Below are 27,561 nucleotides of genomic sequence, written 5' to 3'. Positions count from 1 at the left end.
AGTGATTTAGTAAAGAGAATCATTATACAATATCTCATATTGTGTATGTTTAAGGCTGTGATAGATGGATTGTTGATAAGTGGGGAAATCAAAGATTATTGGGAAAAGGCATGGAAGTAGACATGATGGATGTTAGATCATCCACAATCCTATTGAATGGCGGGGCAGGCTCAAAGGGCTGAACAGCCTACTCCTGTTCTTATTTCATATTGTCTTGAGATAGGACAATCATACCAGTGGGAGTCAATTTTGAAGTCTTTGAAATGAAGGTCCGTGGTTTTTCGTGGAACTGACGTGGCTGAAGTTTTAATAGATAAGTTGGTATTGAACACAGAAGCGAAAAATAAATCCCTCAATCTAGGTTTTTGAGCAAATGTCATGAAGAAGAAGAGAATCCTTGAAATCATTATAGTGTTTTACGTTGTGTGTATGTTGAAAATGCCTTAGAGCGAATGAAATGCCTCCGTGTATTCTCTATTGTAAAAAAAAAAGTTGCATGAGAGCTAATTTGGGAACACAAAGCCTGACAAACATTTGTGCTACAAATGACCAGATACTCTATTTTTCTTAGTGTTGGTTGAGGCATAAGTGTTGGTCAGGACACCAAGAGAATCCACCTCATTTAATAGTGCCAAGGAATCTTTAACCTAACTGACAAATTGGTCTCAATTTAAATTGTTTGAGAAATTACAGCTTGCCAACTGTGCCTCACTTTGAGTCCTCCACTGGAGAATAAGAGCAATTGTGAACTCAAGTATGTGGAGACAACTTGATCCTGTAACTTTCTGACCTTGGCAAGGGCACTACCAATTTGCTATGGTATGCATATTTAGTTGTATACTAATAATGTTGTATTGGGCGCACACTGTTGTTGATAAATATTGTTCCATGTTCTCCTATTTTGACATAGTTTGATATCGACTTTTATCATTAAATGGGAAATGCTGATTAAGAGATTTAAGATATTGCCATATGAAGAATTTTATTGCAATTCCAAGCTCTTGCCAGTTCTACACATTGAGTTTCTGAAGTCCATCTGTCAGTGTTATTGCCATCTTTTATGTCAAATACTCAGTCTTCAACTAGTTGTGGACAAAACTGGTCAATTTTCTCTTTATAAGTTTTGATTGTATGTGCCTCCAAGGTAGATGAAATCACTGTATGACCACGTCATTTTATTATGATTAGTGCACTACAAACCTGCCTATACAATTTTTAGATTTGCATCATTGTCCTGTTTGTTTTATCGATTTCACACTAGCTGTATTTTTGTCCTCACTTTTGCTTGCTATAGTTTCTTCTGAAATTGCTGCCCTCTGCTATTTTAGGGGTGCCTTATTTGATTCATTATTTGCCCAGCTCCAATTTATACATTTTTTAGTGCTTTTGCATACATGCATTCATTTATCCTTACTTGTCGCTCACAATGTGCTTATTTTGTCTGGATTGTACAATTTGTATTGTTGGGACTTTTACTCTTGTTTATATATTTCCTCTTTTGCAAAATGCTAAAAGGCAGGTTATCCCAATGCCTTTGTATTCTCTTGTTAATAGATAATCCAAATATGTTTGGACTTGAATGTCTGTAATACAGTCTTTTGACTTCTGAGCACTAATTTCTTAATTCTGCTTTTGATAATACAAGAAAAAATTAAAAGTCAGCTCTGTAAAATGCGCATTTTTGTAAAGGTGCTCCAATAAGGTGACTTATTTCTACTGGTTAGGCAATAGTGCAATGTCATTTTGATAAGTTCTTCTCTGTGCAGTAATTTGGTTAGAAGTAAAATTTGGCTTTGTCCATTCTGCAAAACAGTTGGTGGTGAATAAATAACATATTTTATTCTCCATCCATTTTGATTGCCCAATTAGAAGGGTATAAATTGAGCTTCCAGTTCACTATTGCTTGTTTTGCATGACTGCTGAAACCACTTCTGCCCTCCCTTTTGATAAGTGCTTTTGCCTTCACTAATTTTCCAAAAGAATATTCTGTTTTGGGAAGAATTTTTGTACAGTAATTAATTTGTAGGAAATACCATTGTGAAATATTGCAATAAAGGCTTAAACTAATGTTTTCTTTGGACGATATGTCAAATTCTTGGAGGGGAGGGAAATATATGCCTGGTGGTGGGGTCCATTTGGAGGTGGCGGAAATGACGACGGATGATACGTTGTATATGGAGGTTGGTGGGGTGGTCGGTGAGGACCAGTGGGGTTCTGTCCTGGTGGCGATTGGAGGGGCGGGGCTCAAGGGCGGAGGAGCGGGAAGTGGAGGAGATGTGGAGGAGAGCATCTTCAACCACGTCTGAGGGGAAATTGCGGTCTTTGAAGAAAAAGGCCATCTGGGTTGTTCGGTATTGGAAGTGGTCCTCCTGGGAGCTGATGCAGCGGAGACGAAGGAATTGGGAATATGGGATGGCATTTTTACAGGGGGCAGGGTGGGAGGAGGTGTAGTCTAGATAGCTGTGGGAGTCAGTCGGTTTACAGTAAATGTCCGTGTTGATTCGGTTGCCCGAGATAGAAATGGAGAGGTCTAGGAAGGGGAGGGAGGAGTCTGAGACAGTCCAGGTAAATTTGAGGTCAGGGTGGAAGGTGTTAGTAAAGTGGATGAACTGTTCAACCTCCTTGTGGGAGCACGAGGCAGCGCCGATACAGTCATCGATGTAGCGGAGGAAAAGGTGGGGTGTGGTGCCAGTGTAGCTGCGGAAGATGGACTGTTCCACATATCCTACGAAGAGGCAGGTATAGCTGGGGCCCATGCGGGTGCCCATGGCTACTCCTTTGGTTTGGAGGAAGTGGGAGGATTGGAAAGAGAAGTTGTTCAGAGTGAGGACCAGTTCAGTCAGTCGAAGGAGGGTGTCAGTGGAAGGGTCCTGGTTGGTACGGCGGGAAAGGAAGAAACAGAGGGCTTTGAGTCCTTCGTGATGGGCGATGGAGGTGTACAGGGACTGGATATCCATGGTGAAGATAAGGCGTTGGGGACCGGGGAAGCGAAAATCATGGAGGAGGGGTTGTAAATATGTGCAATTCTCTTATCCAGAAGGTAGTGAAGCTTCAAATTTCACAAAGCTGAGTTGGTTAGATTTTGATCTAAGGAAACCAAGCATGCAGACAAGAAAGCGGAACTGAGACAACAACCAGATCAGCAATCATCTTGAATGAACATGGAGAATAGTGGTGAAACTTAGCAAATCTGGAGAGAAAAACTGAGTTAACGTTTACAAGTCTTTAGAACTATTGAATGTGGAGTAGGCTCCAAGGGCTAAATGTCCTCTCCAAGTCCTGTCTTCCTATGGATGTTATCGGGCTCTCAGGGACATACTTTAAATTGTGTTTTTAATTATGTGATGGAGTCATAGAGATGTGCAGCATGGAAACAGACCCTTCGGTCTAACTCGTCCATGCTGACCAGTTATCCCAACCCAATCTAGCCCCACCTTCCAGCACCTGGCCCATATCCGTCTAAACCCTTCCTATTCATATACCCATCCAAATGCCTCTTAAATGTTGCAATTGTACCAGCCTCCACCACTTTCTCTGGCAGCTCATTCCATACACGTACCACCCTCTGCGTGAAAATGTTGCCCCTTGGGTCCCTTTTATATCTTTCACCTCTCACCCTAAACCTATGCCCTCTAGTTCTGGACTCCCCAACCCCAGGGAAAAGACTTTGTCTATTTATCCTATCCATACCCCTCATATTTTTATAAACCTCCTATAAGATCAACCCTCAGCCTCCAACATTCCTGGGAAAACAGCCCCAGCCTGTTCAGCCTCTCCCTGTAGCTCAAATCCTCCAACCCTGGCAACATTCTTATGAATCTTTTTTGAACCCTTTCAAGTTTCACAACATCTTTCCGATAGGAAGGAGACCAGAATTGCACGCAACATCCCAACAGTGGCCTAACCAATGTCCTGTACAGCCGCAACATGACCTCCCAACTCCTGTACTAAATACTCTGACCAATAAAGGAAAGCATACCAAACACCTTCTTCACTATCCTATCGACCTGCGACTCCACTTTCAAGGAGCTATGAACCTGCACTCCACACTCTCTAGGACCTTACCATTAAGTGTATTTAGGCAAGATTAATTCTACAATGAATTATACAATGAATGGAAGAGCCTTGGGAAAAGTTGATGGGCAGAGAGATCTAAGAGTGCAGGTCCATTGTACCCTGAAGGTTGCTGCACAGGTGGATAGAGTGGTCAAGAAGGCATATGGTATGCTTGCCTTGATTGGAAGTGGTGTTGAGTATAAGAGCTGGCAAGTCATGTTAAAATGGTACAGGACGTTGGTTCGGCCGCATTTAGAATACTGTGTACAGTTCTGGTCACCACATTATCAAAAGGATGTGGACGTTTTGGAGAGGATGCAGAGAAGGTTTACGAGGATGTTGCCTGGTATGGAAGGTGCTAGCTATGAAGAGAGGTTGAGTAGGTTAGGTTTATTTTCATTAGAAAAAAGGAGATTGAGGGGGAGGGACCTGATTGAGGTTTACAAAATCATGAAGGGTATAGACACGGTGGATAGAGACAAGCTTTTTCCCAGGGTGAAGGATTCCATAGCAAGAGGTCATGCTTTCAAGGTGAGAGTGGAAAGTTTAAAAGGGATACACGTGGCAAGTACTACAGACAGAAGGTGGTGGGCATCTGGCACGCGTCGCCAACAGGCACAGTAGATTCGTTTAAGATGCGTCTGGACAGATGCGTGAGTATGTGGGGATCAGAGGGATACAGATGCTTAGGAATTGACTCGACAGATTTAGACAGTACATTTGGATCGGCTCAGGCTTGGAGGGCCGAAGGGCCTGTTCCCTGGGCTGTAAAGTTTCTTCTTTGTTCTTTGTATAAGTCCTGCTAAGATTTGCTTTCCCAAAATGCAGCACCTCACATTTATCTGAATTAAACTCCATCTGCCACTTCTCGGTCCATTGGCCAATCTGATCAAAATCCAGTTGTCATCTGAGGTAACCTTCTTTACTGACCACTACACCTCCAATTTTGGTGTCATCTGCAAACTAACTAACTGTACCTCTTATGCTCGCAGAGAAATCATTTATATAAATGACAAAAAGTAGGACTAGATTGGGTTGGGATATCTGGTCGGCATGGCCGGGTTGGACCGAAGGGTCTGTTTCCATTCTGTACATCTCTATGACTCTATAAGTAGAGGACCCAGCACTGATCCTTGTGGCATTCCATTGGTCACAGGCCTCCAGTCTGAAAAACAACCCTCCTCCACCACCACCCCCTGTCTTCTACCTTTGAGCCAGTTCTGTATCCAAATGGCTAGTTCTCCCTGTATTCCGTGAGATCTAACCTTTCTAACCAGTCTCCCATGGGAAACCTTGTCAAAAGCCTTACTGTAGTCCATACAGATCACATCTACTGCTCTTCCTCAAAAAACTCAATCAAGTTTGTGAGACATGATTTCCCACACACAAGGCCATGTTGACTATCCCGAATCAGTCCTTGCCTTTCCAAATACATGTACATCCTGTCCCTCAGGATTCCGTCCAACAACTTGCCCACCACCGAGGTCAGGCTCACCGGTCTATAGTTCACTGGCTTGTCCTTACCACCCTTCTTAAACAGTGGCACCATGTTTGCCAACCTCCAGTTTTCCGGTACCTCACCTGTGACTATCAATGATACAAATATCTCAACAAGAAACCCAGTAATCACTTCTCTAGCTTCCCACAGAGTTCTAGGGTACACCTGATCAGAGCCTGGGGATTTATCCACCTTCATGTGTTTTAAGACATCCTGCACTTCCTCCTCCGTAATATGGACATTTTGCAAGGTGTCGCCATCTATTTCGCTACTTTCTACATCTTTCATATCCTTTTCCACAGTAAATACTGATGTTTAGTATCTCCTTTAGTATCTCCCCCATTTTCTGCGATTGCCTTGCTGATCTTTAAGGGGCCCTAGGTTCTCCCTAGTTACCCTTTGTCCTTAATGTATTTGTAAAAGGATTCTGAATAATCCTAGATGGTGGACTGGAAAAAATTCTGGCTGTAACAGCTGCTCCTTTATTGAGGTATTTTAGGTGTTGGAGGTGATTTCCTCGAATTCCAGGAGCAGCAATTACTGTTTTATATGCTGTTGCATTGTTTTGGAACTTTGGGGGAAATAAAAGTCAAAACAACAGCAGTTTTAAAAGGGAGAAGAACAGACAAAGGAAGCACATGGTGAGGACAGTGCAGGACAGAGAGAGGGAGAGAGTGAAAGAAACTGACACAGCAGTGAACCTGCACAGTTATTGTTTTTGCTGTTTGAATTCATGTGATGTATCAATAAAAATTGTCTTAGTATGAGTTCGACACCTTAGTTAGTTTCTACCTATCATTATTGCCCAGGGAGTTGAGAAAATTTAACTGGAATAAAACTTTGCTTGAGTTATGTATTTGTTTCATTGTAATAATGAATACCTCTTGTTTCACAGGCATGTCTTCTCTGAGCAACCAATTTGCCAAAATTCCAAAGGGATTGAAGCATTTAAACATGTCTAAAACCTCTTTGTCACCTAAAGGTACAGTAATTTTATTTACCAGTTCATTTCATTGAGGTCATAAAGGGACGGTCATGTTAAGGATCTGACTGTAACAGAATTCACTATCAAGAGAAGTGAAGAGGGTGCTGTGATTTGCTATTGACATCCACTATTGTGATGTCAAAGTAAAACCCATGAAGGCCATTGGGCTCATTGTGTGTATAAATGTTTGAGAGAACAGCATAAAACTAAACCCTGCTCTCTTCCTCAACGATTGATATCTTCCACTATTTCAAGTGTTTATCCTCTTTTCATTCAGAAAGTACAATTGTGTCTGCCTCATCTATTTAATGTGATACATAGTTCATGGTGCAACAATTGTCTGTAAAGCCAAATTCAAAGTCATCTTCTAGTCTCTACAGAATAGTGGATTCCAGATCTGCATAGCATCTCACTGAATTTGCGCAGCAAAGTATTAATGCTCTTTCTGTATCTGGGCTATCAATACAACACGCACTCATCTAATTATGGCTTAACTGTTGCTTTGTATGCATTTACCTTTGCATGCATTTATAGTCTCTGCCTTATTTATAAAGTGCCAAGGACCTTATTTTGTAACCTGGTCTATTTGCATTTATACTTTCAATGGCCTTCCCTATATGTTTGTATCCCTTCATATGCTTCAATATTCCTTTTGACTGTGTGCCCCCAATTCTTGTTTTTACTCCTAAATGTTGTTAAATTGCAATAACTTTGTTACATGGATCATGTGTCGATTTGGCTAACTAATGTCATTTATTTGCCAGAGACTACTGTTTTGAATTGTTTTTTGTCTTTGTGCAAAATACTGTCATTTCATTCTGTAGTGAGTGTTTCCTGCGTCTACCGAAAATGGAGTTTTCAGTCAAACTGATATTTGTGGATTTATGGCTTCTTGTAAGGGTGTATCTGAATCTCTCCGTTCAGGAGTGACATAGAATCTAACTGTTACAATCCAAGAGCGCTTTCTTGGTTTAAAGTCCTAGTTTTTTCATTCTTGGAATGTCGATGAAACTGGCAAGACCACTTTTATTGTCCATTCCTGTTTGCCCTGAAAAAGAATATATGTTATTGACCTGTTGAAATCCTTGCAGTGATATTGTTTTTATAATAATGATGGAATTTGATCCAGGTACAATTACTGAATAGCAATATATGTTCAAGTCAGGATATTGTGATAGGTTAAGAAGAGCTTGCAAAATGTGGTGCTCCCATGCGGTTGTTGCTCTTGCCTTTTATTATATAAGACATTTGGCTGAAAAGATTAACTGTGGACCATTTTATACATCTCTGCTCACTGACATTGAAGTGAACGGCAGTCAGTCTGTTTCAGTTTGTACTTTCAGACTAAAGTCTAATGGTGTAGCGTAGACTATTCTCTAGGAAATGAAATTACTTAAATCGCAATGTAGTTATTTAGTCTGACTCTACTGTAACCTTTTATCTTACGATTATGGAATAAAATGTTATTACTCAAGAATGTACCTCTTCCATTGAACCTTTCACGTGGTCATTCTTCACTACTTTTTATGGGTAAGCCTTAGACTAGTACCAGAAGAGGGATTTATGGCAGCTTTCTACCTAAGATCTTTGTACATATTTAAGATGAACATCTAGCAAAGTTCCACCTTACAACAAGATGTGAGCTGTAGACATCTCTTAAAAGCTTTCACAGACCTGGATCCAGGTGCAGTTGCTGAAATAAATTTGGTGAGTTGCTGCAGTGCATGTACTGCATCATATTGTAGATATCAGTGAGGCCACTTTTGGAATACTGTGTTCAATTCTGGTCTGCCTGCTTTAGTAAAGATATTGTGAAACTTGAAAGGTTTCAGAAACGATCTACAAGGATGTTGCCAGGATTGGAAGGTTTGAGCCATAAAAGAGGCTGAATAGGCTGGGGCTTTTTTTTTACTGGAGTGTCAGAGGCTGAGGGTTGTCCTTAGAGAGGTTTATAGAATCATGAGGAGCATGGATAGGGTAAATAGACAAGGTCTTTTCCCCAAGGTAGGGCAGGCCAAAAATAGAGGGCATAGGTTTAAGGGGAATGATTTAAAAGGGGCCGGATGAACAACTTTTTTTACAGAGGGTGGGGTACATGTATGGAATGAACTGCCAGAGGAAGAAGTGAGTGCTGGTACAATTACAACATTTAAATGGCATCTAGATGGTTTATGAATAGGAAGGGTTGTTGGCCAAATGCTGATAAATGAGACTAGATCAATTTAGGATATCTTGTCGCCATGAACAGATTGGATGAAAGGGTCGGTTTTCATGCTGCATGACTGAGTATTGGTCAATTGAATGGATATTGTGTTTGATGATGGGTACCAAATGTAGATTTTTCTGTAGCGGCTGAATATAGTTTACAACCAATTAAGGATTTTTGAATTGTTCGTATTGAGGACTTCTAATCTTCACCTCCTTGTCTCTGTTCTTTTCAAATTTTTTAGCTCATCCAAACTCCTAACACACATCAGGTCCTGCTCACATATCCCCCCTTTACTTGTTGACCTAGATCTCAGTACCATAGGTTTCCAATTCTTATCTTTGTAATTAAACCGTCCCATCTTGACGATGCTGCCCCTTTAACAAGATTATGTTGTCCTTATTTTGTTTTCAAGAGGGGTCATAAAGACAGAGGTTCAGATATGACTAGAAATATCTACTTCAGACAATGGAAGAGGAGTGGCCAGTTCTCCCAGTTCAGGTTTTTTTTCTAGTTTGGTCTGTTTTAGCAGGGAGTCAGAACACTGCTGATAGCAGAGAAGCAGCTACAGTGAAAAGAGGTTCTGTGCTTCAACAGTGGTCTTGCCTGAACTTTCTGTCTGAAAACTCTCCTACCTGTGTGAACCTGTGTTTGAGTTTACCTTTTGCCAAGAGGTGTGTTTATGGGATGTTGCAGGGATTGGAACAGCTTCATTAAGTTGCGATTTTGTGTCAGTTGAGTTTTCCAATAAGTTGTTATTCTAAATTCTGTTTTCTTTTGTTTGTGTTTCATCCATAGTGTTTAAATGAATTCGGTTTTGTTTAAAGCTGAATGGTTTGACCAGCTGCATCACTCCTGGATATCCACATTACATCTGCCTTTACAAAAAATAATAAGTTAGGGTCTAGCCTACCTTTAAAATGTTTTGAGGGGTCTGGCCTGGTCCATAATATCATGATCTTGCCCTTTCCTACAATACTTTCATATTGTGTTTCTCCAACTTTTGCCTTGAATGGAAGATAATGCTTCAGTCATTAAGGTCCAATAATCTGAAATTCTCTCCCTGAGTTTCCTCTTCTGTTCCCCTCCTCCTTTTCCCTTCACCCTCTTAAAGGCTGTCCTTAAAACCCACCACTTGAACAACATTTATTCACTCCTCTTTATGTTTCTGTAAGCATATCTTTGTGAGGTGCTTTTGGATCTGGTTCTGTGTTAAAGATGCTAGTGTTCACACCACCTTTAATAACTGTGCTTCCAGCTGCCTTGGTGCAATGCTCTAAGATTCCCCACATTACCAGCACAAAATCTCATGTCTCCTCAACTCTGTTTCCTTCTCTAAGACTCAGCTCTTTGACTAGGCTTGTAGTCAGTCATTATTGGATTTTCTTCTTTGATTTGCCTACCAATTTTTTTTCTCTCATGCAATTCTGAGGTAGCTTGGAAAATTATTGGAGAGCAGGTTCATTGTTCCTTAAAATGGAATTGCAGGTAGATAGGATAGTGAAGAAGGCATTTGGTATGCTTTCCTTTATTGATCAGAGCATGGAGTTGGGAGGTCATGTTGCAGCTGTACAGGAAGTTGGTTCGGCCACTTTGGGAATAATATGTACAATTCTGGTCTCTCTCCTACTGGAAGAATGTTGTGAAACTTGAAAGAGTCCAGAAAAGATTTACAAGCATGTTGTCAGTATTGGAGGGTTTGAGCTACAGGGAGAGCTGAATAGACTGGAGCTGTTTTCCCTGGAGCGTCGGAGGTGAGGGGTGACCTTGTAGAGGTTTATAAAATCATGAAGGGCAAGTAGACAAGGTTTTTTCCTTGGGGTGCAGGAGTCCAGAACTGGAGGCCAGATTTAGAGTGAAAGGGGAAAGATTTAAAAGGCACCTAAGGGGCAACTTTTTCATGCAGAGTGTGGTTTGTATGGAGTGAGCTAGCAGAGGAAGTGGTCGAGGCTGGTACAATTACAACATTTTAAAAGGTAACAGCCCAAATGGAACTCGTTTTTCCTCAAACAAGTCCAGGCCACTTATTTTTTGAACAAAAACAACATAGCTAGCATCTGTGTAGTACATTTCATGTAGAGTCAGAGTATTAGAGTCATACAGATGTATAGCATGGAAACAGACCCTTCGGTCCAACTGGTACAATTGCAACATTTAAGAGGCATTTGGATGGGTATATGAATAGGAAGAGTTTCGAGGAATATGGGCCAAGTGCTGGAAAATGGGACTAGATTAGGTTGGGATATCTGGTTGGCATGGGCGAGTTGGACCGAAGGGTCTGTTTCCATGCTATACATCTCTATGACTCTAATACTCTGACTCTGCATGAAATGTACTACACAGATGCCAGCTATGTTGTTTTTGTTCAAAAAATAAGTGGCCTGGACTTACTTGAGGAAAAACGAGTTCCATTTGGGCTGTTATCTCAACTTAACATGTATTGTCATTAATATTAAAGCCAACTCCATTAGCTTGGGAGTATTTTTCCTTCTTGGTAATTCAGAGATATTGAAGGATTAATTTCCTGAATAGCACTCCAGTGAAGACTAAGAAGGATTATATTGCAGTGGAAAATGCCCACTTTAAATGATACTTGAAGGCACAATAATATGTTTGGAAATGATTCTGCATTAAGATACAGATAACTTTTAATGTATTGTTAGAAAAACAGAGTCAAGAGTGTGTTGCTGGGAAAGCATCCCAGGAACATACTCTTGAATCTGATCTCCAGAATCTGCAGTCCTCCCGTTCTCCCTGTTAGGAAAACAGATTCAGTATATCTGTTTCAAATTAGATTCTACCTTTAATTTTTAAAGTTGAGATTAGAATTCCCAAGTATTGAGAATTTCTGTAAAACATTTTGCCTGTTTATCAACTTCAAGATGACACAGTATAAACTGAATCTTCAAAACAACTACTGTCTATCTCAGTGTGTTTGAAACACCCACATCATTAGTTCAGGGAGTGTGTTCAACAAGAAGTGATTAGATAATGATGGAATTCCTGCCAAGCAATTACTAATAATAAACTAGACTGTATGTTTGGGATTTTGTTTTTGGCTTTCTTTTTAAAGTTGTTTTCATACTACACTGAGTCCTATTTCAGTAGCCTTGACTCTCAGTTATGGGGCTGCAATTCAAAAGTTAAGTTGCTGGTTTTGCAGTCAGGCAGATCATGTCGTCTTGGCCTCTGAATTTACACAAGTTTACGTATTGATTAAAACCTATGGAGAAGAACCCAGCACCACGTGCATCATATAAAAGCTGTTTGTGGAAACAAAGAATAAAGGCAAAATTCAGACTAATCAAAGCATGACATAATCTTAGTGACTTCACCAAGCTCTTGAAGGAGAACATTGATATAGGAGTTAAGAACAATGAGTGTTGTGTACTGAACACTAACAGCTTCCAATTGTTACGCTGGAGTGTTTACTCTGCAGACATTGCAGCTCTGAGATCGTGGGGAATAGTACATATTTATTTTATCAAAGCCAATACAAAATACTACATTAAATTAGGCTGCTGCATGATTTAACTAGTGCATAAATATGATGTGCATTGAAATATTGGGAAATTGTTTATGCCTCTTACACTGGCATGTAAAGATTTTAGAAATTTTATGTAAGTAAATATATGGTACTTGCTTTAAATTCTTGGGTGGTGAACCACATCACTGATTACTATGAGTTTTTATGATTTTGGTTGAAGTGTCTGAAATTTGTGCAAAAACCTTTATACCTTTTTAATGTATGATTACTAACGATTTATATGAGAATTGGAGTTTATAATTACGTAGCACCTTTATAATGTAAACAGGTCCCAAAGTGCTAGAAACTAAGCAATGCAAGTAGATCATCTGTGATTAAATTATGAGGGTATTAAAATAATTTCAGAATTTGCCTCCTTGCCCCATTCTTAGTTGAGGTCCGTAGTCATCAATTAGTGACAAGGAAAGCGAGACTGGCAAAGAATGAAGACGTGATGATCAAGGAGCACGTCAGATATACTGAATATGAGTTTGAACTTGGAATAGAAACATTGACATTGTCAAGCACTTATCAATCAAACATGCTGATGTTGGTCTCTGGGGTCATCTCTGCAGCCAAGAAAAGTCCCATGATACTGTCAAAATTAGATTTGAATGAAAGTATGAAGCATATATTTAAATCATGAAAAATTTAATCTTGAAATGTTTCCTTCTCGAACAATAATTTGATAATGGTTTGATTCAAATTGCATTACGTTGGTTGTGACAAAGTTAATTCAAGCACTATACATTTAATGCTGAAAGGTTGCATGCTCAAAAGTTTAACTTGTAAATGTTTGATCATGTGTGATTAAATTATGACGGTGTAAAGATAATTTCAGAATTTGCCGCCTTGCCCCATTCCCAGTTGAGGCCCTTAGTTATCAATTAGTGACCACTCAAGGGCCTAATCCTGCTTGGGTTGCAATTCTTTCCATTCCACATATGATGAGAATGTATGTGCCTATCCGACTGGTAAACAAGTGCAGTCAGGCTTGTGGGGTAGTGGGTTTAGTTCTTCTTCTGCAATAATCTGTGCATAATTAGCATTGGAATATCCTTTGGTGTCACAGGTTCTCAAGTACAGATGTACAGAAGTATAGTGAAAAGTTTTACAATGTCGCCTCATATGGTACATCTTAAGTACAAGTACCTGGAGTCAAATCTTAGATACAAAAGAAGAATAAAAAAGAAAAGTAGTTGCATTACTTTATGGAAATAAGACTTTGTTAAAATAACAGTCACAAGTTACAAATAAACATTACATTGCAGTAGCTAAGTGCAGAGGCTTCCACATGTGGTCTGGCTACCTGCGCCAAACCCAGTCAACCCTTGCTCCACTCCAAGCCTCTAGTCCACTCTGCACTGGCTGTCAGCTGCTCCAGGGCTCACTTCCCCTCGCTGGCCTCCTGCTGAGACTGCTTCCCTAAAGAAACCCCAAGAGCCACGTTCTGCCCTTTGTTCCCTTCACAAATGACCATTGCCCCATAAAACACTCCCCAGCAGCAGTAGTAAACCATCCTGGGAGTCCAGGAGTGCTGTATTAGCAAAAGCCACAGCCTCTGATTAGGCAGCAGTTCTCAGTGGCTGGAACGTCTTGTCCCAGATCTGTGTTATAGTAGAAAGCCCTACAGTGCTAGTCAGCTGCTTAATTGCCATAAAGTCCTGTGGTTCCCTCCTTATTCTACCCTAGTTGTGGACTTCAGTCTAGATGGAAAGTTCTAGGTATCTGGCATCTGACAAAAAATTTGCTTAACTGTTTACTTTCTGTACTCTGCATTATTATAGGAGTGAACAGCCTTGCCCAATCATTGAATGCCAACCAACAAATTCCTAACTCGCTCACACATCTTGATCTCTCAGGGAACTTCCTCCGAGGAGATGACCTATCGGTATGTTGGTTTTTTAAACGTTCTCTGTGTATTTGACAAAGCCAGGAATTGTTGCCCACTGTTAATTGACTTTGAGAAAATGGTAGTAGGTGACCTTCTTAAACCATTGCAATCTTTGTTGTGAAGGTACTTCTACAATCGATGTCGTGGCACAACATTGAGGGCCGAAGGGCCTGTACTGCGCTGTAATGTTCAATGTAATATTGCTAGCTAGGAAATTCCAGGAAGGATTGTCGGTATAAATCAGAGTGCTGAAAGGTTAGAGAACATGAAGATGATCATCTCCTCAGGCAGTTCAGTCTATTCTTCCAGGTCCTGACTGTTGCAGAGGATGAGAAGCTGACTTTGTTTTCTCTTATTAGCTATATCGTGGTAATTTCTTCAGTGTCATGTGTTGATTTAAGACATTGATTTAATATATTGTCTTTTTTTTATCACTATTATGCAATATATTCCTGTGTTGTGTACCTTAATTGAAATAAAATGGTGTTGGGAAGTGCATATACATTCAACACATGCATCATTATGTGCAATGCTGATGAGCTGCAGGATCTTCTTTTAACACCTTACCTTAAGGACATTAAAGTGACAAGACTTTCTATAGCTGTGTGAGACTGCAATGTAGTTGTGATGTAATAATTTAATTAAACAATGATTAAAATAAACCTGTAACACCAGAAATGCCCAGGGAACACATTAATTTAATATGTAATGTATAAAATTTGATTTCTTCCACAAGTGTAGCCAAGCATCAAGGATGTACCTTTTATATTATGGGATAGTTTAAAGGTTATTTAAAATGTCAGTGTTTCAGCAAGCATTTGAGAGCAAGGATGAATGGAAGCTGCAAATGCACTCCTGTAAAACTTTGCATGTGACCAGTTACGACATTGCTTATTTGTTGCTTAGATGGATTTCCCAAATGTGTTGAAGTTAACTGTTGTCATGAGGATTGCAAGATTTATTGATTTTATTTTTTAAACAATTTGTTCTCATTTGGTATCTTTGAAAACTGAGCATTGGAATTTCGCACTGGAATAGACCATTTGGCCCCTTGAATCTGTTCTGTTATTTGATATAGTCATGGCAAAATTTTGATTGTGGCCTTAACCCATTTCCCTTGATATCCTTATAATCTCTGACTCCGTTTTTAGTCAGAAATCTATCTGAAAATAATTCCACAGAGGCTGGTATCTCAACACCAAGTCAGCCTTTATTTACATGGGCATCCCACTTGACACTCTTCCAGTTTCCTCAGAGCTAGCTCTGCGTGAACAGCTCTGTTACTCCTGTTTATATCTGTCAGCCAGGGCTCCCTGGTTGGACAAGATTAACAGCCCCAATCGGGGAGCTCATACTCTGAGGTCCACCTGACTGACCTTGTTACCATCACTACACAATCTGTTTTAAAAATATTCAGTGATCATGCCTCCACTCTATTTTCCCTCAAAATTTTCCAGCTGCTGCATGGGCCTCCAAGATCTGTGCACAGCAGTGATTTTCTAAACCAGCTGTCAATACGTGCACTGACCCACCTAGTGGCCATGCAGGTTAGAGGGAACATTGCCATAGCTTCCATAGATTCGCCAGTCACTGAGAGGAAAATAACCTCGTCTCTGTGTTACGTGGGCAATCCCTTATTTTTAAACCCTGTCTTCTAATTCTTGTTTCTCATATGAGAAAAATCATCTTTCAGCAAGTCCCCTCAGGAACTTTGTTTCAATATAATCACTTTTGACAAACACAGGCATAACCTGTCCAATCATTCCTCATTCCAGGAATCCTTCAAAAACTAATGCTCAGATTGAAGTAAGAAAATTAATGTGCACTGGCTCAGAGGAGTTGTTAAAAGTATGGTTAGAAATTCAAATTTTGAAAAAGATTTTAGGGAAAGATGCAGTGGGGAGTAATGTTTATGAAGAATGCTAAACCTCCACTACACTTCTAGTTAGTTCAGTCTGTAACTACTCGCTGCGTGAGAAAAAAAATTCTCGCCTTACATTTACTTCTTTTGGAATATCTTTTAAAAGAGTTCTGTGGTTCTTGAACCTTTTATAAATGGGAACAGTTTCTCCCTCTCTCCTCTAACCAGGCCTCTCATAATTTTGGAAATTTCTGTCAAATCTCCTCTTAGTCATGTTCTCTCACAAGAGAACGGTACCAACTTCCCCAATCTTTCTTCTTAACAGGGAATATTTCCATGAATATCTTCTGCATTCCCTCCATTACATCCTTTCTATGACATGCTTTCTAGAAATGTACACAATACTCCAGCTGAGGACCAACCAATGTCTTATATAAGTTCTTCATAATTAACCTGCTCTTGCACTCTGTGCCATTGTTAATGAAGCTAGATACTGTATGGTTTATTAACAGTTGTCGGTATCTGTCCTGCCATGTTTAATGACTTGAATATGCACACATATAATCTCAGTACACAGTAATCGCTCCTCTTAATTTAAACATTGGCCTCCAGTACTATTCTGGGAAATCAACACTCATGAGGTCAGTATCTCGTTCCAAAGGCATGATGCTGAACATTTACTGCATGTAAGAGTTGACCATCCCCAATTTTAATTGTCCAACCAACAGTGGGCAAATCGGCCGGGCCCAAAGCTCATTAAATCTCTCCATTGACTCTACCTACCTTCAACATGCTTTTAAACCTGACTGTTGTGATGGTCATTTTCCCCATTATCCCGTTACATTCTTCCTTTTCAGCTCTCTGCCTGAACTGAGGTATGTTGCAGAGGGCTGCAAGCCTCCACCATGGGTAGAACAAGGAAGTAGGTGCGATGCTAACTGGTACAGGAATCCAACCCACTGCTGTTGGTTCTGTCTGAGCCACTTTGGCCATCCAACCAATCCTCCCCTCAATGAAAACGTTGCTGTCCTTTGGGACTGTGAGCCAATTCCTGCATGTACAGGTCTCTGGCTGAGGGTGGAAGCACAATCGAAAGCACCTGTGTGTGGGTCTCTGGGCACGTATTGGGATGTGGGTGTGGAGCTGTGGGCAAGGCAAAGTGCAGGAGCTCTGGATGAGGGTTGCTTGTTTCAATGTGGAAGAGCTGTATAGATGTGCGCGTGTGAGTATCTGTGGTGTTCAATGTTCAGTGTTACACCGACGACTCTGACCAGGATCCCTGACATTAGAAGATGTTAGAATTCAAGGTGCATCTTTGTGACTGTCAGGATTTTCCCCTAATTTGATAGGTTCTATGATTGGATAGCAAGCTGAACATTTCATTGTTTGATTGTGTTTAGTTTTTGAAGAGGGAAGAATTTGCATTTAGGTGTCACCTTTTCACCACGAGCTCAGCAGCCCTGTATTCCAGAATAAATGGATAGAATGTGCTTGGTGGTGTTTATTCTACCAGTCTCTTGAATAGATAAGATGGATGCTTAATGTCTCATCCTAGAGATGAGTCATCCAAAAGCACTCCTTCAGTCCTCTCCCCTCCCTACAGAGCAGTGCTCCTGCAGTATTGACACTACTTCAGTGCTCATCCCCCAAACTGACCCCATAATAGAGTGGCGCTCACTCAGTACTCACCCTTCAACAGTACATCTCAGTGTGGCAGTTCTTCAGTCCTGACCCTCTGGCAGTGCAGCGCTTCTTTAGAGTCCTGAACCTCTGGTGCAGCACTTGAATGCGCATAATGTTCAGGTGTCTGTCAGTGTGGCGTTTGCACGTTCTCCCTCTCTCTCTGTGAGTTTCCTCCAGTGCTCCAGAATATTCTGTGCATGTGCAGCTCCCTCCACTTCACCTGATAAAGGATCAGTGCACTGAAAGCTTGTGATTTTAAATAAACCTGTTGGACTATGTCCTGGGTGTCATGTGACGTCTGACTTTATCCACCCGAGTGCAACATCAGCATCTCCACATCATGGTATTTGTTGGTCAGCATAGACATGGTGGGCTGAAGGGCCTGTTTCTGTGTTATACGATATATGCCTGAAATGCAAAGATTACATGGCTTGAGAATTCTTTTGATGAGCAAGATGGGGATAAAGCACAACAAGCTAGCATTAGAAAAACAGAAGTTAAAGTCTGGCATACACAGCTAGAGGGGATGCAAGAGCAGCTCAGTAAGGCAATAAAATAATTTGCAAACATTTGCTGAGAAACAGTGTGCTCAGGCAGTAAGTGAACATAGCCACCACCTATATTTTGATTTATATTAGGCCAGCTGAATAAATTGAAGCTTTAGTCCTTGAGAAATCATTAGCAAAACATTGGAAAAGCTAAGGTTAATTTGGACTAATGGGTTGGATTTTGGTCTCCCATTGGAGTGGGAATGAGATCAAGAATCCTAAAAGTTTGAACTTCTTGACAAATGAATCCTCTGCCTCTTCTGATCGTGCTGTATGTTTGTATGACGAAGGCCTTTGGCTGTGGCCCCACCAGCACCTCTTCTGGGTCGGATCTTTGATTGAGAACCCAATATGAAAGTGTTTTCATTCGCTATCTCTTTTTTGTTCTCTCCTCCCTCTCACTCCCTCTACCTGTCTCTCTCTCTGTCCATTTGTTCCCCCCCACCTCTTTTTCACACTCATTCTCACTCACGCTCGCGCTCTCTCTATCTCTCTCGTGCTCTCACTCACACACCACCTACATTTTTCTGTTCTGGTATGGGTTTATGATTGTGATGTGGAGGAGGATAAAAGCTCCAACAACTTCAACTAGATGCTGTGTTTCAATAAACTGCAGTTTTCCGTCATAGGATTCTGTCATGAATGGTAACTTGACATTGCATTATCATAAATCACTACAGTGTGGAAGCAAGCCATTCAGCCCATCAAGTCCACACTGACCCTCCATAGAGCATTCCACCCAGACCCATTCCATCCGTGTAACCCTGCATTTCCCATGGCTAATCCACCCAATCTACACATCCCTGCATACTATGGGCAATTTAGCATGGCCAATCCACCTAACTAATTTGCCCATTAACAAATAATGTTAGAGTGTTGAAAATCACGCTTAAGTTAGTGAAAAATGCTTTTATGATTCAAAGCTAAAGAAAACTTTTGTTTTAGGATAACAGGGGTAAGACTTTGAAGTGGATTAAATGCCCAGAGTTCTTTTAAAAAGAATTCCAACAGCTGTCACTTAGAGGAGATAAAAGCAGGCACCTGCTTATGGGCTACTTTGATTTGGCAGGACATCTGCTGTAGTTTATGTTTTTAAAAGAAGGACATCCTCTCTTTTGCGATTTCTGTTTTGTTTTCCCCAGGTTTGTTTTAACATCTGAGCCAATTGTGAATGTTTGAAAAAATTATAACCACTTATCACAGCAGGTGGCTGTGTTTATACTTAAATTGATCATTTTAAGATTTTATTTTAAGGATTGTCTGTGTTTGATGTAGTACAACAATAAGTTGTTGTAGTCGTAGAGACATACTGCATGGAAACAGACCCTTCAGTTCAACCAGTCCATGGTAACCATGTTCCCAAATTAAACCAATCTCACCTGTCTGCGCTTGGCCCATATCCCTCCAAACCTTTCCTATTCATGAACTTGCCAAATGTCTTTTAAATGATGTATCTGCACTCACCACCTCCTCTGGCAGTTCATTCTACACACGAACCACGCTCTGTGTTTAAAAAACAAGTTGTCCCTCGTGTCCTTTTTAAATCTTTCCCCTCCCACTTTAAAAATATGCCCTCTAATTTTGAACTTCCTCCAACCATATGGAAAAGCCCCATGTCATTCACCTTATCTATGCTTATCCCCTCCAGAACATTTGGCTGAAACTGCCTTCCTGGAGTCACGCTCCTGAGGCACACCATGAGATGCTGAACACAGAGGTAACCACATGGCACAAACAATAATTTTCCAAGATGAAAGTTTGTCACTAACATCTCATACCCAACCCTGCTGCAGAAATTCCAGCTATCCCATTGGGCCAGGTTTTTCATGTTTTGGGGTAAACCGAATTATGGCCCTATTCTGGTTTCTGAAATGCTAAATCCTCCCACAAACACCACTCCTGTTGTATGTTGCCTCAGAGAGGAGGTTGTGACAGACTGAGTTTCAGAAGAGGTAATGCAATATGGGGAAGAGTGAGGATGTAGACGTGAACTGATTCAGAAGGCCCAACTTTGTTCTTGGGGATAATATCTCAACTTTCTATTATTATTGCTATTTACATTTCAACGTCACTCTATACCTGCTCGACATCTCCCTCAACTCCTACCACCCTTCATCACTCTCAATACCTACTGTGCCCCTTACACTCCCCCTGACACCTTCATTGATCTCCATGTTATCAGTCATAGCCATTCAGCCAGTTTGGGAAGAGCTCAGAATGTCAGTGAAGTGGATATTCAAACACACTTCTAACAACCTATTAGTGCTGTCATTTTAATGCACTTCACTCATTGAACAATCATGTTTTCAGGGGAGACTGTGGACTGAAATGGTCCACCGGCCTCTGTTTTCTGTGACCCTTTTATTCATTCATAGATTGTGGGATTCACTGGTTGGGCCAGTGTTTGTTGCCCATCTCTATCTCACCTCGACTAAGTGGTAGTGAAGTGCCTTCTTGAACCACTGCAGTTCATTCACAATGCTGCTGGGGAGAGAGTGCGAACACATTGACCCGGTGACACTGAAGCGATATATTTCCAAGTCAGAATGATAGGTGGCTTGGAAAGGGGACTTGTAGGTGGTGATCGCATGTATCTGCTGCCCTTGTCTTTCCAGATAGTAGCAGTCATAGGTTTGGAAAGTGCTGCCGAAAGAGTCCAGATAAATCTCTGCAGTGCACTTTGTAGGTGGTATACTCTGCTGCTTGCATGCCTCTGAAAGCCTATTTGTAACATGCCAATCAGGTGGGCTACTTTATCCTGGATGGTGTCAAGCTTCTTGAGTATTGTTGCAGCTGCAATCATCCAGGCACATGGGAAATGTTACATCACTTGTGAATTTTGGTTGGTGGATAAGCTTTGGGAAGTCAGGAAGTGAGTTACTTGCTGCAGCATTTCTCATCTCTGACCTGCTCTTGTAGTAACAGTACTTGCAGGGATATTTCAGTTTCTGGTCAATGGGAAAGTCCCAAGATGTTGATAGTAGAATTTTGTGTTGGCTAGTCTTGCCAATTCTGACACACTTCCAAACAGTCAGTCTGTAGAGATCACGGCTATCAGTGACTATGTCTCATTTGTCAGTGTGAATGTCTGTGCCCTCCTTATTTTGCTTGCAGGTACCCTTTTAACAGAGCTATGGATGTCCAGAAAATGATAACCAAGTGGCCAGTTCACCATTCAAAAGGTCCATTGGTTAACTGTCATCATCCATCTGATGAATGTGCTCATGCCTGTAGATGTTGGTGGCTTAGCAATTTGTGGCACTAATGGAGTTAGTGTTCTTCAGGACCTAGACTTGTTCACTTTGCCCTGCCAAGATGTTGATAGTGGAATTGTGTGGATATGTCAGGCAGCAAATGTGGAAACTGTTCAGAATTTTCTCCTACTTAGTATAAATTATCCTGACCTCATAACTGTAACGAGGTTAGACTACTGTTGTTCCACTCTCTCTCTTGATTCTTGGGCCTAACAGCTGCAGCCTTTGCAATGTGTGTGTTGATTTCAGCATCAAGTAACTGATTACTGATGATTATGCAGTTTAGATATATCAAGGTACCAATACCTTCTGATGTCACATTGTCAATGCTGACAGATGATATTATGTTGACATCCTAAACCATGATAGTTATTGTCTTGATGGTCAAACCACAAACTCTTTTACAAGCATGAGCCTGTCTACTTGCAGCTGCAGGTATTCTGTTGTTTGGAATGTAAGTGTGGTATCATCAGCAAGGACCAACACTGACAAAAACTTGGTGCAATTTTGATCTCAGACTAGCAAGGCAGAACAGCTTCCTGTCAGCTCTGGAGTGGAAGTTGATGACCTGGGGGCATTTGACAGCAGCAATGAGAAAAAAATATAATGAATATTGGTGTCAGAACACAATCCTGTTTTATCCTACTATGAATCTCAAATGTTCCAGTATTGCGTCGTCACAGCTAATCCTTCCTGAGATGTTGCAATGTGAAGAGATTAGATTGCACAACTCCAGTAGACTACCAATTTTTAAGAACTTTTTAAGTAGACCATCTCAGCACACTTGGTTGAATACCTAGTTGAGATCAATAAAGACAATGTACTAGGGATCTTCTTTGTTCATGGCATTTCCCTTGTGGCTGCTGATCTGAGCAATCATGTCAATTGTAGATTTTCCAGTTCTGAAAAGGGTAGGTTGTGAATGTTTGGGCAAATTTTGAGTGCAATTAGTTCTGTTTTGTGGGTGTTAAATTGTAGAAACATCTGGTTCACAAAGACCTATGTCAGACACAATCATAGATGGTTGTGGTGAGTTCCAGATAAATAGCATTAATATGCATAGGGAAATAACACCATGATTAAGTAGGAGAGTATTCATACCAAGTTATAATGTAGAAAACAGATCAGCAGAACATATTGGCGGTGCAGACTCAGTTATTCTACAAGGTTCTGTACATGACTGTAGATAGCTTCAGTAATAAAACAAATGAGTTAGATTTACAACTTCAGTTGAAAGACTGTGACAATTGGACACCATCACAATCTTCAGAAAGGGTTAAGAAATTAGGAATGTACATATGTGTGTTGTGATGGAGTTGATGGGGAATAACAGACTCATTAAAAGAATAAATTACTTAAGTCTAAAGAAAGAATTTTAGTAAGAAAAATTCCATAGTGGAACAATATGTGAAGAAGTTATCTTTTTCTTGAATTCTGTGCCCAAGTATAGGATTTTGGTGTTTGATCACCAAACCACAGTAAAGAGCTATCATTTCTACTGTGTGTAGGAAGCAGTACTGAATTACCTAACCTGGAACTGTGATCGAACCCCATGTTCTTGATAGTAATCTGATTGTTGCACTACCTGTCTACTCAACTAAGCATAGCGTCATTCATGGGAAGAGACAAGGAGCATCAAAGGATGTCAGGCGGATAGATGGTACATACATAATACTGATAATATTGAAGATTAAGTATAACATCCAATGAAGTACATTGTAATATAGATTAGTTCTATTGGGAGATTGTAATTTACACATAGATTGAGAGGAGCAGACCACCTAAAATGGAAAAGTCAATTTTTAGAAAGTGTTCACGCCGGTGTTTTTTAAACGAACAAAAGAACAAACTGTTCTCGGCTTAATGATAATTAGTGAACCAAAATAAGTTAATAATTTGACAGTGAGCATATTGCAAAGTGTAATCATAATATGATTGAATTTGCTATTAGATTTGGGAGGAACAAAGGTGAGTCCCAAATCAAGATGTTAAATTTAAATAAAATAAATTCCAAAGGGATGAGAAACAATTGACCACAGTAAACTGGTTTGAACTGTTAGGGGATAACCCTACGCACAAACCATGGGAAGTACTTCAAGAGGTTTTTTGAACAGGCAAATTAACGCAAATTAGCGTTCGCTTTGGTGGAGTGTTTATTCAAACACCTCAAAAGTACAGGTTGAACACCCATTCCAGGGATTTAAGAACAGAACTTGAGACTGATACCGTGGTGCAATGTGAAGAGTTTATCTTTAGATGCAATCTTTAGGGTGAGATGCTAAACCTATCTACCGTCTGCCTGCTTGGGTGTATGTATTTTGAAAAAGATTAGAGGAGTTAGCAACAGTGTCCAGGCCAATGTTTGACCCTCTCTGATTTAAATGTTTGCTATTCTAACATTGCTGTTCCTTTCATAAAATGTTTACAATATACAAATATTCGTGTATGATGCTGATACAACCAAAGCAGAAGCAGAAAGAGGAAATTTAACAAACTGAGAGCAAAGGAAGCACCACAGGGAGGTGGAAGTGTGACCCTGTAGTCAATGTCACTGAAAAGCAATCTGGGAAAAGTGTCTCCAGTTGGTGACAGTGATGGTGACAGGTAAAAGTGGCAAAATCATAAATTACTGGAAAACAAAATCAGGTCTGATGGTGTCAGTGCAGAGAAATCAGAGTTAACATTTCAGGTCAAGTGACCCTTGCAATTTTTCCAGCAATTTCTGATTTTGTTTCTGATTTCCAATATCCAGATTTTTGGATTTCTGGAATGAGTGGCCTTCAGTCAGTTGTTGTTGGAAAAAATACAATAAAAGAAGAGTATCTCGATTCATTGGCCCTTTTTGGAAGGATTTGAAGGCAGGAAAGAACAAGAGGGTGTGATGCAAGTGAGCCAGGTAAGGGGACCCAGAGGATGGGAGTGAAGGAGTGTCACCCTCTGTGGTTTTCCAACATGCTTGGTATTCTCTCATCTTGTTTATCTGAGAGTGAAAACTGTTGGATAGATCAAATAAGTTGCCATGGCACTGTCTTATAGGAAACCATTCAAGTCAGTGGTGCCAAAGGAATGTAGTGGAAGTAGGGAACAGCTAGGGTCTCTTGCGGTGCAGTGGTGATGTCCCTGCCTCTAGGCATGGGTTTCAGTCTCACTTGCTCCAGAGGTGTATTGTAACAGGTCGATTAGAAAATACTTACTTAAGTACTAACTTCACATCTAAAGGAGGGGAGAGGGGTGAAAAATGGTGAAAAAGGTGAAAATCAGTAAAGCAAAACCAAGGACTTTTGTGACACTGTGGTAGTGTCTCTGTCTCTGGGCCAAGAGGCCTGGCTTCAAGTCCCATCTTCTTTAGAGGTGTGTAATAACATTTTAAAAAGAAGAGCAGATCCAAAGAGTTCTTGTGGCACAGTTGTAGTAACATCTCAACAGGTTGATGAGAAAAGAGCTATGAAGCAAACTCTCACTCCCTCTCCCTCACAATTGATGTTTAGCATTGCGCTTAGTGGGCTTTGCATGTAAATATCTAATCGGCTGCAAGGGTGATTTACTGGAGTTGGCTAATTGTTAAAAACAAAAAGAAATTGTGGTAACGGGCAGAAACCATTTGGTTGCGTGTGATAGCACTTCTAGGTATAGAAAGAAAATGGAAAAATAAAGCAAGCCTAAGGAAGGGCTCTTGTGGTACAGTAGTAGTCTCCATCTCTGGTCGAGAGAGCCTATGTTCTGTTCCATCTGCCCAGCTTTGTAGTGACATTTCCAAACAGGCCAATTGGAAAATATCTTGGAAGAAACCAATAATGAATGTAGTTTGTTCTGCTTCTGTTTTTTTGTGGTGGAGTGGCTATGTCTCAACTTCTGAGACAACAGAGGTAGATAATAACATCTCTAAGCACATTGAGTAAAAATATTAATTGATTTGGGGACTGGGGGATTCTTGTGGAGGTGAAAAGGTTTTAAAAAACAAGCCCCAGGAGGGGTTCTCATGTAATGGTATTGTCACTATCTGTGATCCAGGAGCCCCATGTTCCAAGTCCCAACTACTCTAAAGATGTGTAATAAAATCTCCCAAACAGGTTGATTTTTTTTTGTTTAGAAAAGTCCCATAATGCAGACCCAGCCACTTCCAACTCCATTTTGATTTAGTCCCTTACCACTCTCCCTCACCTTTTTGATATTTTGCATTGCCGTTGATGCAGTTTGCGTGCAAAGTATTCAATTGAAAATTCAGGTGATGTATTGCTGGTGGTCAATAGAAGGATCAAAAGAAAATCCATGATTTATTGATGGGGAAAAATATCATTCAGTTGTGTGATAGCACAGACTCCAGGATTTTTGCAGAGCTGTATATCTTGGGCTGGGACTTGCCAATGAATGCCACAAGTAGCGGCTGTATTTTAGTGTTCAACAATAAATTATGTTCCTTTCTAGTCAGGCTTCCTCAATTATTAGAATTCATAAGGTGGGAAAAATTAGAGTGTGTGTGTGAGAGAAAGATGGCCAAAAATATCAAACAGTAAACATTTTTTAGATATTTCACAATGAAAAATTAATTAAGTCAGTCTTGGACTATAGAATTTTTTTTCTGGAGAATTGGTAATGAGGATAATGTAATGAGAGACAAATTGATCAGAGATTATGCATCAATCTTCACTAGAGAGAATGCAAGAAACAGCTGTCAATCGGGAATTGAAAGCAAGGGAGAAACCCAAAAAAACTACAATTCCCAGGGAAATAGTGCTGAGTAAATTGTTGGAACTGTAGGTTGACAAGTCTCTCGGACCTAATAGATTTCATCCTCTGGTCCTAAATAGAATATCTGTTGAGATAGTTGATACATTAGTTTTGATTTTTCAAAACTGGAGATTCTGAGAAGGTTCTTTTAGATTGGATCAACAGGAATTACCATGGCCCGGACCCCAAACTGTAATTGTACAGACCCATAGAACAGTCCAAGCGGCTGAATGAAAGTGACTGAAGTTCAGGAGTTTGATAGCATATGGTACTCTTGATGAACTGTGCCAGGATCCCTTGACTGAAAGCTGTCTCCCTTAGCCTGACTGAGGACTACACCCCATTGACTTTGAGTCATGGCCATTTGGTGAATCGTATGCAGTGTATTTGCTGTGAATACTGCTATCACGTGCTGTCGGTGTGAGATTGTGATGGCATAATGCTATATAGAAACATGTCCACTCCTTTGAATGATCACTGCTGACAACTATGACAAGCTGCCTGACAGGAGTATTGAAAGCCTTTAGGCTCAAGCTGAGGGGGTAAGTGCAAAATGGAAAGCAGGGATGTTGTAAGCATCCATATAGACACAAAGTGAGCAAGGAGCCCTGAGCAGCTTGATTCTTACAATGTTTAAATTTATATTGTTTGCTTGTATTGGCAATGAAGGGTCAGCTGTACCACCAGTATGTCCTGAGGCACAATCGTTTTTGGTTTTCTCATTGTACAGAGAAGGAAAACTCCTGGCTGTCAGCACTTGACCTGGTTCATGGCTGGGTTCTAAAATGGTGACAATGCTAGAAATCCCAGAATGTTCCTGTTAGTAGCGAGTATGCTTTTGCCTCTGGCAGGAGGAGAAATAGGCTGAGAAGGGCACCGTAGAGGCACGATGAATAGCTAATCTGGTGAGCTGCAGAGAATAGCATGAGGACACTTACAGGAATATTACTGGAGAGAAGCTCTCTGTGAAACATTGCATAATTGCCATTTTGTTGATTCCTGGAGAACTCAACTGAAAATGTTCAGACCTTGTAATATCCTGCATGTTTGTCAAGTAGCTTTAAAAAGAATTAAAAGCAGAAATGTTGGAACACACTTAACAAATCATGTTGTTTCTGTGGAGAGGGAAACTGAAGTAAGTTTTCAAATAAATTTTCATTCGAGTAGTTAGCATTAGTTTTAAAAGATCAATGTATGGCAGTCCTTATGAAGGTGAGGAACTTGACAATGTATAACTCAGTTCATCAGAAGTTGTAAAGATGATGAAAATAATTTTTGTATTATTTTTGATAAATCACCAAAATGTCATATGTTTAGTGATT

At 40.4% G+C, this 27,561-nt stretch overlaps 1 protein-coding gene across 8 annotated transcripts in view; it reads left to right on the top strand.

Annotated features, from left to right (window-relative positions):
* LOC122564345 (F-actin-uncapping protein LRRC16A-like) overlaps positions 1 to 27,561 on the top strand; it is a 472,988-nt gene that overhangs the window by 229,527 nt on the left and 215,900 nt on the right. For all 8 annotated transcript variants that reach the window (XM_087978643.1, XM_087978642.1, XM_087978641.1 and 5 more), the window contains exons 12-13: positions 6,450 to 6,536; positions 14,059 to 14,162. In XM_087978643.1, the coding sequence (XP_087834769.1) occupies positions 6,450 to 6,536; positions 14,059 to 14,162 (191 nt within the window). The remainder of the gene's footprint in view (positions 1 to 6,449; positions 6,537 to 14,058; positions 14,163 to 27,561) is intronic.

Source organism: Chiloscyllium plagiosum, unplaced genomic scaffold (genome assembly GCF_037043375.1).
Source record: "Chiloscyllium plagiosum isolate Xiang-an unplaced genomic scaffold, Cpla_swu_hap1 HiC_scaffold_34, whole genome shotgun sequence".
In the NCBI taxonomy this organism is placed as follows: domain Eukaryota; kingdom Metazoa; phylum Chordata; class Chondrichthyes; order Orectolobiformes; family Hemiscylliidae; genus Chiloscyllium; species Chiloscyllium plagiosum.
Note: the sequence above shows the minus strand (reverse complement) of the source record. Positions and strands in the feature narration are given on the sequence as shown.